We start from the raw sequence: 12074 nt of genomic DNA, 5'->3' as shown, positions 1-12074 counted from the left end.
CCCACAAGCCCCTCCAACCCCCACCTGCTCTTGCAGCCTCCCTCCCCCCCATTGCTGCCCCACCCACCCCAGCTCCCTGCTCCTTAAAAAACACCACAAAAACCCACACTCACCAGCTCCTGCAGCAGCCTTGGGGCTTCTGGGGGGGTCATGGCAGAGCCTCCCTTGCAGCACAGGTCAGTGGGGGGCAGCGGGGATCACCCCCCAACAGGCAGGAGCCAGTGTGTGCCCAGCTTTTTGTTTGTTTGTTTTTTTAAAAGAGCCAGGAGGCTGGGGCCTGTCCAATTTGGAGATTCAGCCAATTTGGCGGCAGCCGAATCAATTTGGGATAGTGATTTCAATCAACAAATCAAAAATCACTGTCCCCCAAATCTGAAGCAAATACTAGTCACTTCGCACAGGCCTAACATGTAGGCTGACCTGAGGACTGGAATGGTATAGTCTCCCATCCTGCAATTGGAATTCAGTAACAACACAAATGTCCGTCTGCAAATATCAGCATAACAATATTAAATAGGGACACCCATTCAAGTTATGGAGATAGAGAAAAAACAATGTTTTGGAGGTTAATTTTAGAACAGACTATTTATTGAGCTTTCATTCATCAATCCAAGGCCACATCAATGCAGTTTACCATTTAAAAACATGTTCACTGAAGGATTTCTATTTTATCAACCATAATTTGTGTTTTCCATTTCGGCCCCAGGTCAGCAGAGCAATCCAATAGGTTTAACCCCATAAAACTCCATCAAACTACTCATATATTTCAATTTGGGCCTGGGCTTGCATTCCTTGCTAAATGCATATTTTGATTATTTACAAATATTTATCTTCATCTCTCACTGAATATTTTTCAATATTCTTAAGATATCAGAGTTAAAAAACGGAATTTAAAAGTTCCTGACTTCTCATAAAAATTGCTAACAAATAAAAAAAAAAAAAAACAACAACAAACAAACAAACACACACTATAATTGTGATGAAACATATAGAACTGTTCCTAAATATTGCAGGAAAAACAGGTCTCCCAGCCACCCTACTTACATACACCAATATCAAATAACAAGCAGAACTCCATATGACATAACTTATAAAAACAAAAGCAACGTGACAGCAGCCATCTAAACATACAACTGAAACCTGGTGGAGTTCGAGGGTGCCTACTCATTGTTCAGGAGTGTGGAAATACCTGGGCTGGGAATGATAGAAGGCAAAAAAAAGCAGCAAGAGATGAGAAGGGAAATGGATTGAGGAGGTTTGTAAATTGGGTGTTGAAGGGTTAAGCTGGCTTCCTTGCTTTTTAGGACTCACAGCAGTGGGATATGCAGCACAGCAGTTAATTGTACATTTAAGTTTGGGTGAAAATTTCTATCTATAAACCTCAGACTGGCTTAGTAACTGAATTCAGTCTCAGAAAAAATTTTATTGCTTACTGCTATAGCAAACAGACCATTTATTGAGCTTTCATTCATTGATTCAAAGGTAACATCAATGCAGTTTATCTTAAAAAACAAAACAAACAAAGGGGGGTTTTCTGTTTTGTTTTTTAACCTAAAAAAGCCCAAAACCTTACTTATTCCACACAATTTGTAAAATATTATTAATATTACAACTAGAAACATCTGCGTATCATGTACTGCAGAAAAGCTACACAGAGAATATCCTAAACAATTCTACTCGATGTAAGAATAAAATTCCAGAGTACCACATAATTAAAAAAAAAGCCAAGAACCCGTCTTAAAATGTTCTTACCTGTATCACAGAGTAGGTATATACCTCAACTCTCAATATACAGGTCAGAAAAAACAGCATCTTTTCTACCTATCTTTTGAGACTACTGCATCTAGTTACTAATGACACATCATTAAATCGGAAAAGTAACACTAAACAAACACATCTGCTGCAGTTCTCTGCTTATCTGTCTGCTTTCCCAATGGGATACAGGTTGCTTACCTGGAATGATCCATTTTGTTTTTTAAAAGAAAAAATGGGAAGTTATTTTGTTGCTACTCCCTTGCTGTAATACAGAATATTAAAGTTTTAATTAAGATGCAAACATAAATAGTTTACACGGAGGCAAAACATATTCAGAGTGTTGTTTTAAAATGTTTCTTTGATAAGCTCTGGAGTCTCATCCTATTACTAAGGAACAAGAGCACTCGGAGAACTCCTAAAAGAACTCTCATTTCTGATGGATCTTCGTTCCCAAGGGCAGCGCTTGAAAGAGTAACAAAGCTATGAGCCTAGAAAATATTTTTCCATCTATTTAAAAACTTAAAAATCTGATATTAAGCTCTCCAGGAAAGTCGTGCCTACACCAGGTTATTTATTTATTTTTTTAAAGTAAAACACACACCTCACTGCAACATGGCCCGTGCAGTGCCACCGATGCTAGACAGGACACTAGTATTTTTACCATTTTACTCCCCTAACTCTGCTTAGAGCAGGTTCAATAGCAGACAAAAATGCAGGGTTACATCATTACTATCCCTGGAGTTGCACTAATGGCGGAACGGAGATATTCCTACAAAAAGTCTGATGCAGAGACAGCTAGGTAGGAGCACTAGGCCAACTAACTAGGCCATTTCTTCCTACTTGGGGATAGATGCCATCAGATAAAACTATTAAAATGCTCGCTCACTCAATAGCCAAGATAAGCAAATATTACTTCCAAATAATTAAGTTACATTACATGCTGCCTCTGCCTTAGTATAAACATGTTTGGAAGCCACAGCAACATATTGACACACTGGGGTGATTTGTTTCACAATACAAAACCCAACAGTTATGCCTCTGGATCTCTACAATTTCCTACCCTCTTATATCTTTCCATCCTGCTCCCCTCCCCCATTTTTTTACATTATTAAACTATTAAAATCAGATCCAAGTTAAAGCAACCATTAGACTAGCAATAGCTTCTCCCATCATTACAAATTTCTATAAGAGTACATATGTATACACACAGTGCATATATACCCACACACAGAGCACATATATGCATGCATAAATGCCATCTATACAAAAGTACACAACAAATGTACGTGTTATGTACACAAAATACAAAAAACAGGTGAGGGGAAGAAGCTGAAGGCCTCTAGCACCATACTACACAGGAGCAGATGTACCTCACTAAACCAAAAGTAGTCCAACCTGCAGTCTCTAGGAAAAGTATTAATCTTTGGGAGAAGATGCAAAGAATGACGACTATGACAAAAGTTCTTCCCCTAATGCTGGCTGACTAGTAGTAGTTTCATGCCTCAAAACATGAGCACTCATATCCCTTCTACAGAAAAGGGAAGTAATCCCACTCAATGTAATTGTGGACATTTGTATTATCTATATAAACATCTAATTCTTTTCTAATTCTGCCATATCTTTGACCTAGATGTTATCTTTTAGTACAGCATTCCAGAGGTTGGTTAGTCCTTGATAACATAAAGATAACTTTTATTTTTATTACCTTTAAACGTATTTGCTTTCAACAGCATTGAACATCCATTTGTTCTAAAATTATGAGAAGGGGTAACAGGCAACTTGGTTTACTTTTTCTGTATAGTTATTTTATATAGCTCTATTATATCCATTCTTAGAAATTTCTTTTAAATAAACTATAAGTATATGCTGATTTATTGTTCTTTATTTTAACATATTTGGTTCTTTACTCTTTAATTCCCTCTGAATCTCCTACTTTTTTTACCACTGGATTTGCATTTTATGAAACATGCCTGATTGCTTCAAATAATTTCACAGGCCTTGCCCTTGGAGAGTACCAGGCGTTTGTTCCTCTTTGCAAACCTGCTTCCTTTTTCATTTAGGGAATATATACGACTTTTGTCCATCAGGTTATGATTAACTTGACTCTCTGCTGAACCTACAGATTTTAGTGTCCATACTTTTAACTTCATAATCCTTTTCACTAGCTTCCTCCTTTTTGTTGAGATCTCCATAATTAAAGTTAAGTATTCAGAGTGTTGGGTTTTTATATGTTCACACTATGATTTAATTAAATTCAACACCCTTAGAAGAGGGGAAACAAAAAAAAAAAAAAAAGATGAAAAGGAAGGAATCCTGGAGCTATTGCTGATTTTGGGATGATGCGTGTCACCAGCTTTACTTATAAAATTGTTTCATGAGGTAAACATGAAGTTATACCCGAACCAGAACCTAGGAGTATGTACATTCAGATAAAAATGGAACCCTGGAAATTTAAAACACACACAGGCTTTTTTGGATCAGAGGCAGGAGCTGATAAACCAGGTCTTTGTTTCCTCTAAACCAGGTTGTGCACCAATTCTAACAAACAATGCATGCGAGTCAATTAAACATCTCTTGTAGCACTGATTTGTAGCAACAAAATATTAGGCAGGTAGGAAATGACTGATTCAGATACTAAGGACAAACCCTTAATCAGGTGAGTAATCCTTTGGACTGCTCTCATAAGATGACTAGCAGTGGGAAGGGTATCTAGCCAATTTCTCCTCATAACACCTCTGAAGTTTTATTCTAGTCTTCAACAGAGAAAACAAGGCACAGAGAGGTGCAGCGTCTTCCTTCCCCTTCCTCCCCCCGCCCCGCCAAAAACAAGAACCAAGGAGTGCCCGATTCTGAATCTTGTACTTAGTTTGCTACATCATGATGCCTCCATAGAATTAACTGGTACTCCTGGAGTGAATTTCAGAGCTGCTGATCAACTCTGACTCTCACTCAAGTCTATAAAAGCTTATGATTTAAACATAAAAAGATCTATCAGGATCTATACACTAGTGCCGGGTGTTCCTCTTCAAAGGAATTATGATACCTAGCTTGCCAAGGAGAGTCATATGGAACAAGTCAGTGCCTAGTGAGCAAAGTACAGTCTCTTACAGCAATCGTCCAATTAACAGAAGTGACATCCATGCAGTGCTGGGGTGCCAACATTGAAGAACCAGCCCTGCTTTTATTGAAGTTTCCTCCTTTTTCGATTGATTAAGACAGTGGGAGGGAGCCTCCTGGATGTCTATACTTGTCACAAGAAGCTGAATCACCTTTGGCTGAATGTTAACGACAAACACTTTATGTAGTGTCATGAACTGCTTGCATTATCCGTTATGCCTCTCAGTATCCAAGATAAATGAATTTGAAAGTCCAACAGATCATTCAGCAACAACATAGCAAGCAGAAAGTGGTATAACATTTTAACAGCTGTGGTTTCCAATTCCTTCATTTTGGCGCATCACTTGGAACATAGTTTTTCTGTCTTCTGTTACCTCTCCATTCCAATTTTGGCCATTGCCTTTACTGTGGAAAATAAAATTTCTCATTCCTACAGCTACCTAGCAGGTGTTGAAAAACGCCCTGTTTGAAATTTACATAAGAGTATTTTGTGATAACCTATAATCATACCAAGCTCTTACAGCACAGCTGTCATTTTATAAACCACAGTAATGCCTTTCAGAGAAGAAGCATACTAAAATACTGTTCAACTTATAGGAGTTAAATACAAGAAAAACAGGTATATAAAAAAACAGATAAATATGAAATACAGACTTAAATATATGAAGAGGGTCAGGAAAATATCTATGCAAGTTATAAGAAGAAAGTGACTTCTCACTAGACAAAACATAAGCACATCACATATCATAATACCTTACATTTTCTTAATACTTTTTATCACAGCAAGAAATGCAACCACTGTACAATTTATATGTACAGCAGCACTAAAATCCAACTACGTCCAAGGTAGAAAGCAGTAATTTGTACATAAATGACATCACACACTAGACCAAAAATGGACAAGAGAGAAAAATACGTCCAAAGCAAACTTTTGTTTTCAAACAAAGTCCCCTAGGCCATGGGTGACCGTCAGAAAAACAATTCTACGCTGAATACATGACCTCGAGTCACAGGGAAGATGAACATGGAGCAAGCACTTTGCATAAAACTTTACCAGAGAACACAGTTGTCACCTTGATGTTCACGCAGAATACAAAGGCCCTTTGTATGCTTTCACTGGATACACAGTACAGTACAGTACAGTACAGTATAGTACAGTATAGTACAGTACACAAGTCTCCTCTGGAAGCTGAGGAATGGAGTATTAAACAGTGTCAACCCTGGCTGGTTTCAGAGTTACCAGTTCAAGGAAATCTTTAGGTAGTTAGTTCAATGCTTTGGCCATTAAAACATCCCATTCCAGATCAGACAGAAAGTAGTAAAACAAACAAAAGGGGCAGACATACAAATATGGAGGTAGGAATCAAAAAACCTCATTTCTGCTTCTGGCTTTGCCACTGACTCACTGCATGGCCTTAGGCAAGTCACTTACCTCCTCTGACTCAATTTTCTCAGATGAAAATTGAGAAACATTCTCAGCTTACAAGGAATTTGTCAGGACTGGTCCAGATACTCTCCCTGAACCTAGAGCTATAGGATGTTTGTTTACAGCTTAGGCTACATTGCCACATGATGCAGGGCATGAGCTGTTTTGGAGCAACAGAGGTCTGCAGTGAAAACTTGGACCCTTTGGGAATTCAGGGCATCTCCCCCCAGAAAAATCTGCCTGGCACTGCATGTTCCTCTTTCCTTCTTTAACAGGAAACCTCTATCTATGTCCTTCCTGCAAACTAACACACTAGTTCTGAACCTCTCAACCTTTCTGTTGATGTTATTTCAACAATCAGCAAATGGTTGGAAAATATTTAAGCAATCAATTCTTATTATACCCTCCCCTGTTATTAAGTCATCTGACACGGAAGGGGGAAAAATACTATCCTGCACAACCCCACTGACACACAACAGACAATGGCTTGCCTTTAAGCATGGCAAGCCTATTCACCTTTTCCAGAAAGAAGGCTTATAATATTAATTTTTAGTCACATGCCCTAACAACTGCATCAGAAACAGCTCTCTTGTGAAAGGAATTGAAATTTGCCTCTTACTGAGGAAAAACTAACCACCACCATTTTCCAGAAGCCTGGAACAGAGACCTGGTATAATCTAATGAGCCAAGCAGGTAACAGGAAGTCAAGACTCCCAGCTTCTATACCCAGCTTTCATTGACTTGATACATGATATCGGGTAAATAACTTCACCTCCCTGTGTCTCAGTTTACCCTTCAGTAAAGTGATAACGATAAATTACCTACCTCACAAGATGGGTGGGGAGGTTTTATTAATTAATGCATGTAAAGCAATTTGAGATCCTTGGATGAAAAGTGCTATATAAAATGAATTGGGGAGAAGGGAAAAGAAAAGTCATTTCATTTACCCAAAAACTCCAATCAGTACTCCAGCTATATGGAGTAGGGGCCTGAATTTTTTCTGTACACATGCCAAGAGCCTCCTCCGAGTCTGCCTCCAATGGGTTAACAAGACCATGATCCTCTTCATAGACTTCCTGTGAACAAGCAAGCAAGCAAAATTTAATTTGACAATGCAGGTGAAAGATGTTGGAATAATCAGGAGAGCTGCTCCATTTGCAGACAATATAAATAAAACCTTACATGCCTAGATTTGCCAGGAATAAGTGATGGGAAAACATTTCCCACTTGCCGATTTGTAAACTAATAAATGGCCCTTTTTGATGTTCTTTATACTTTGAACATCAATGTTCAGCACCCCTCAGGCTATGCACATTTCATGAAAGTTACAAACATTGTCATAAGTGTTATTTTAAAAAATACCATACAACTTCCTAACTAAAGCTATACAAGTTTAAAAATACAGAGGAACTCTTAAAGAAAGGGTGTAATTTTAGTGATCAAATCATAGTTATTTACTGTTAACACAGGCATTTAAACACAGCCACTCAGGAATGTAGAACTGTATCATTATTATTAATACCTAGCTCATTATACAATGCCATTTCATCAGTAGATCTCCAAAAGCTCTACAAAGGAGGCCAATATTCTTTTACAGTTTCTTTCCCATTTTACAGATGGGAAAACTGACACAAAGCAAAAGGAATGCATTCCAGTTCACCTAGTAGACTAGTAGCAGTCCTGGGACTAGACCCTAGACCTCTTGAGTCCTTATCTGAACCCTACCCACTAAATCAGACTATCTGTATTACCCAGTAACACCCGTAAAAGACAAAAAGCCGTTCTGTTCTTAACAGGAGTAGACACTATAGGTAAGGGGTCCTGAGCTGCTGAGCAATTCTCTCTGCAAAATGGGTGCCCTGATCAAAATCGCAGGCTCTTCTGAGGTTCCCGAGAAACAATCATGGGAGCACTCCTTCCTCTGCTCGCTTCTACAGACAGCGCTTGCATGTTCCACAAGCTCAAAGCATAAAGGGGAACAAAATGCCTATTACCAGCACTCTCCTTAGTAAGAGAGAGGATGCTTCAAGAGGCAGCTGCTGTCTGTCCTCAGGTAAGAACTCATATAACAGAGCAGAGGAAATCAGGGGAGAGAGAAAGCAGAGATCCTCTCACCTTCATGAGGAGATTCCATGAGTCACAGGATGAGAGAGAATACAAGAAGTTTTTGTTCTCTGGATGTCTCCCCCTCATACTTTTACTCGCATTCACAACTGCCATTATCTATGCATCACACACAAAAACTTTATGCAATACAAATTTGAATGCCCTGACTCCATTTCCACACCCCCTCTCTCTTCAGTACATTTATTGCAGCAGAGTCTTTCATGATCCAGCTCATGGCAGCTGAAGATGGAAAGCCTCACTTTGGGAAGCCTGGGTGGCCTGGAAGATTAGTAAGGCTCTGGGATCATTCACCACTAGGTTGGTGGTTTAGAATCTAGCCTCAGCCATTAATACCCAACAGCACCAACTGCCGGATGTCTGATGACCACCAAAAAAGGAGCAGACAATTTCACGCCCATTTGTAGCGGGCATCAATAGTGCAACTAGGCAAAGTCTAGGTGGGTACCTGCTCTGGATACAGGCTTAGAGAGGGCATGGGAAGGCTGGCCTTCAGGAAGCCCCTGCTGCAGGGGCTGCTGAAGCTGTTACATGAAGCCTGTGCTGCACAGCAGCGGTCCAAGCCCTTCCAGGGCAGCTGATGCAGCTAGTGACCCCACATCTAGCAGCAGAAACCCTGGGCCCATGCCACCACAATTGCTGCAGTCAAGATGCAGCAAGCCCAGGTCTTTGAGTCCTTAGGATGAAGGGAGACTTACTCCCATTCTACACAACATCCTCTCTACCTCCTCTCTATTCTGCCTAGGCCATCAAGAGTTCATTACACCTCTGGTGGGCAGCAGAAATTGTAAAAAAATTGGCTCAGCAGCTACACCAGAAAAAGTGATTTAGTCACTCATTCCAAAACAGGCAGTGGGGAAGGAGACACTGCTGGTACCTATGCTGAACACTTGGCAGGTAGCATATTACCACACCTCTGATAGCTTCACCAGCATTCGAGTCACTAAAAAGATATTTATTTTAAAATACAATTTATAGGAGCTTGCAGCACAGATGCCGAATAGTCCTGTTGAATGCAGGCATGGCCTAACTGTATCTAAAAACCTGTACAACACAGCAGCAAGAAGGCTTAAGCAACAGTGCACCATATCATACCACTGGGATCCAGGGATTTCCTAGCACAGCAGTACCACATGAGCAAGCCTCAGGCCCCCAAATAAAGTACTGTCTCATAACGTGCTACAAACAGACTGGTGCGAGCAGGCCACACACTCCTCAGAAGACAGCATCTGCATACATGGGATGAGGAGGTGCAGGAAGAAGCCAGCTTCCCCACCCTGTCCATAAAGACAGGCGATGAAACAAAGTGGCTCTCTTCTGTGGAGCAGATGGCCAAACCCAGCCAGTCAATCCTGCAAGACTGTGGAAATGAGGGACCGCCAGCTATACCCTCCTCCACACAGTAGGTCCTACCTGGGCAGCCTGTTGCTTTAGCAGCTGCTATTGGGTAGCCAGCTGGCAAGGCAACAACAGCACAGCAGCTGGCGTTGCAGGCAGAAGCAAACAATGTGAGTGCTGCGTCTCACAAACACAGAGTTTGAAACCTGCGGCTGAAAAGCCAGGTGGCTTCAAAGCTGCAGTTCAAAGGAGCGGGCACCTAGCAAACCTAGGAAGCAAAAATTTAAGAGAAAAAGAACCGAACAGCTTACCATAGAGAGGAGAAAGATGCAACCAGCAAGCTAATTGCCTTAAAAGGGTGCACCATAGGGCTGCAGCTGCTGCCTTCTCTGCAATTTAAAGGGCCAGTCACAGGGAGAACATTGGCCAAAGGCACCTGTGTAGAAACAGAGTAAACCTGACACTAAGAGAGTTAGGTGATATCTGACTGCCAGAGAAAACAATCTGGCTAATGAAAAGGGGCGGGTGGATAACAAGCCAGTTACCTTAGGATCAGAGTTTGGAGTAAAGCTTCCCTTTCAGCCAGCGCCTTTCTTCATTGTATACACACAGACATTTGGTATTTTTTAGAAAATGTGCCTATCAAATAAAGTGTCTTTCTTCTGATCCCCTGTGTTATAGGAGTCAGAGATGTGGGAATGGCATGTCCCTCCCCAGAGAACCTCCATCTGGGCAAAGGGAAAATGTGGAGTGCGTTCTTGGTATATTCCTCTCTCTTCCCCCTTGCCTGCACTCTGCGGAGAGAGGGATATGCAACTGGGGAGAAGGTTTCCCAGGAGTCAGAAAAGGCTTGTGGGTCCTAGAGTGATATATCTAGTTCCCCACAGCCCCGCCGAACAAAGCTAACAGACAGCTATCGCATCCTGGGGTTTCCTGCACTTTTCTATCCCTGTCTCTGCACTGAAGAAGCTCCCCTTTGCAGGTAGAGCTCACTCTTGCAGTGTCAAAGTCTGTCTCCAGAGGTTTCAGATGGGAAACTACAGTATTAGGGTCTTCTGGCATTCAAAGCTATGAAGCTCCTGGCATGAACAGTCCCAGCCTCTGGGGAAGCTGAAGGGGACCCCATGATGTTCATGACCACGTGGTTGGACTTGATGATCTGCTCAGGTCCCTTCTGACCCTACCAACTATGAAACATCCCATCAGAATTATCCATGGAAACTCCAACCCAGTCTGAGTTTTCTTCAACCTGGGTCCCATAAGTATTTTCACAGGACTGGAATGACATGGCTTGTAATTCAACCAGCAGGCCTTTAGGCCTGATTTCTACTGTCTTTTGCTGCTACCTCTATAATCATCTTTAAGTCTCAATAAACTAAAAACATTAAAAATAATTCTTAAAAAATACCAGTTTTTTCCACTATTAGTGTTGATTCGGTGCTGTGTAATGAACTGCTCCCAAGAAGTTTCAAAGCCAGGCATTTCTCCTAAACAAAGCCCCAGCCATCCCCATCCCCTCTGGCTTCACTCTTGGGCCCCAAAGCCTCTCCTACACCGTGACACAAGCCAGCAGCCTGAGTGCAGGTACTGAAGGGCTTGCACATCTCCCACCTGCAGCTGTTAGCTGCCAATAGGGTGGCCATCATAGAGGAGAGTCCGGTTTTCTGCTGCTCTGTCCTCTATTAATACGAAACCTGATGCCTTTATGGCCTCTGTTTTTCTCTTAAAGATGTCCGGTTTCGTATCAATAGAGGACAGAGGATAACCAAACTGTCCTCTAGGTTGGCTACCCTAGCTGCCAATCCTCCCCCGCCATGTGAACCCTGGCAGCCATTTTGTCTCCCTGAGGAGTTACTTGTGCAGTGATTTTGCTTCTCTTGAACTGACCCCAGCCTCACAGGGAGCTCCCGCATGCAAGCTGCCCCTCTCTACTCCATCCTCACCCTCCAGGCACGTAGATCAGTTCCAGGCCAGTCACTCAAAACAGCTGGACGCTCAATCTCTCAACACAACTCTTCCTTCAGATCCCTCCCCACTCCAGTTTCCACTGCCTGAGAAGGCCTCTTATTCTTCCTTATCGTGGCTCTTGATCCTTTTCCTCCCCCAAAGAAATGTTGAGGTGAAAGAAAATGCCTTACATCGTATGACCCTAAACTGACAAGAAAATCCAGCTCTTTTAAGAAGTATAAAACAAAGAAGAAAAACCTTTGCCTTTTTAGCTCTTTCAAGGCACTTGGGAGAGACCTTTCAAAGCCATTACAGGCATACCTCGGAGATATTGCGGGTTCGGTTCCAGACCACCGCAATAAAGCAA

General features: G+C 41.6%; 1 protein-coding gene across 5 annotated transcripts in view; it reads right to left on the bottom strand.

Annotated features, from left to right (window-relative positions):
* Positions 1–12074, bottom strand: part of GRAMD1C (GRAM domain containing 1C) — a 125851-nt gene that overhangs the window by 98778 nt on the left and 14999 nt on the right. For 2 of the 5 annotated variants that reach the window (XM_019527554.1, XM_019527556.1), the window contains exons 2-4: positions 10072–10196; positions 8414–8521; positions 7246–7374 (exon numbers count right to left, since the gene is read on the bottom strand). In XM_019527554.1, coding sequence (XP_019383099.1) covers positions 7246–7374; positions 8414–8521; positions 10072–10074 — 240 coding nt within the window. In that variant the 5' untranslated portion in view covers positions 10075–10196. Of the gene's footprint in view, positions 1–7245; positions 7375–8413; positions 8522–10071; positions 10197–12074 lie in introns of those variants that run through there. The other 3 variants (XM_019527558.1, XM_019527555.1, XM_019527559.1) reach the window with 3 other exon arrangements.

Source organism: Gavialis gangeticus, unplaced genomic scaffold (genome assembly GCF_001723915.1).
Source record: "Gavialis gangeticus isolate Ggan-Ray unplaced genomic scaffold, GavGan_comp1, whole genome shotgun sequence".
Taxonomy (NCBI): Eukaryota; Metazoa; Chordata; order Crocodylia; family Gavialidae; genus Gavialis; species Gavialis gangeticus.
This window is presented reverse-complemented; position numbering and strand designations above follow the sequence as displayed.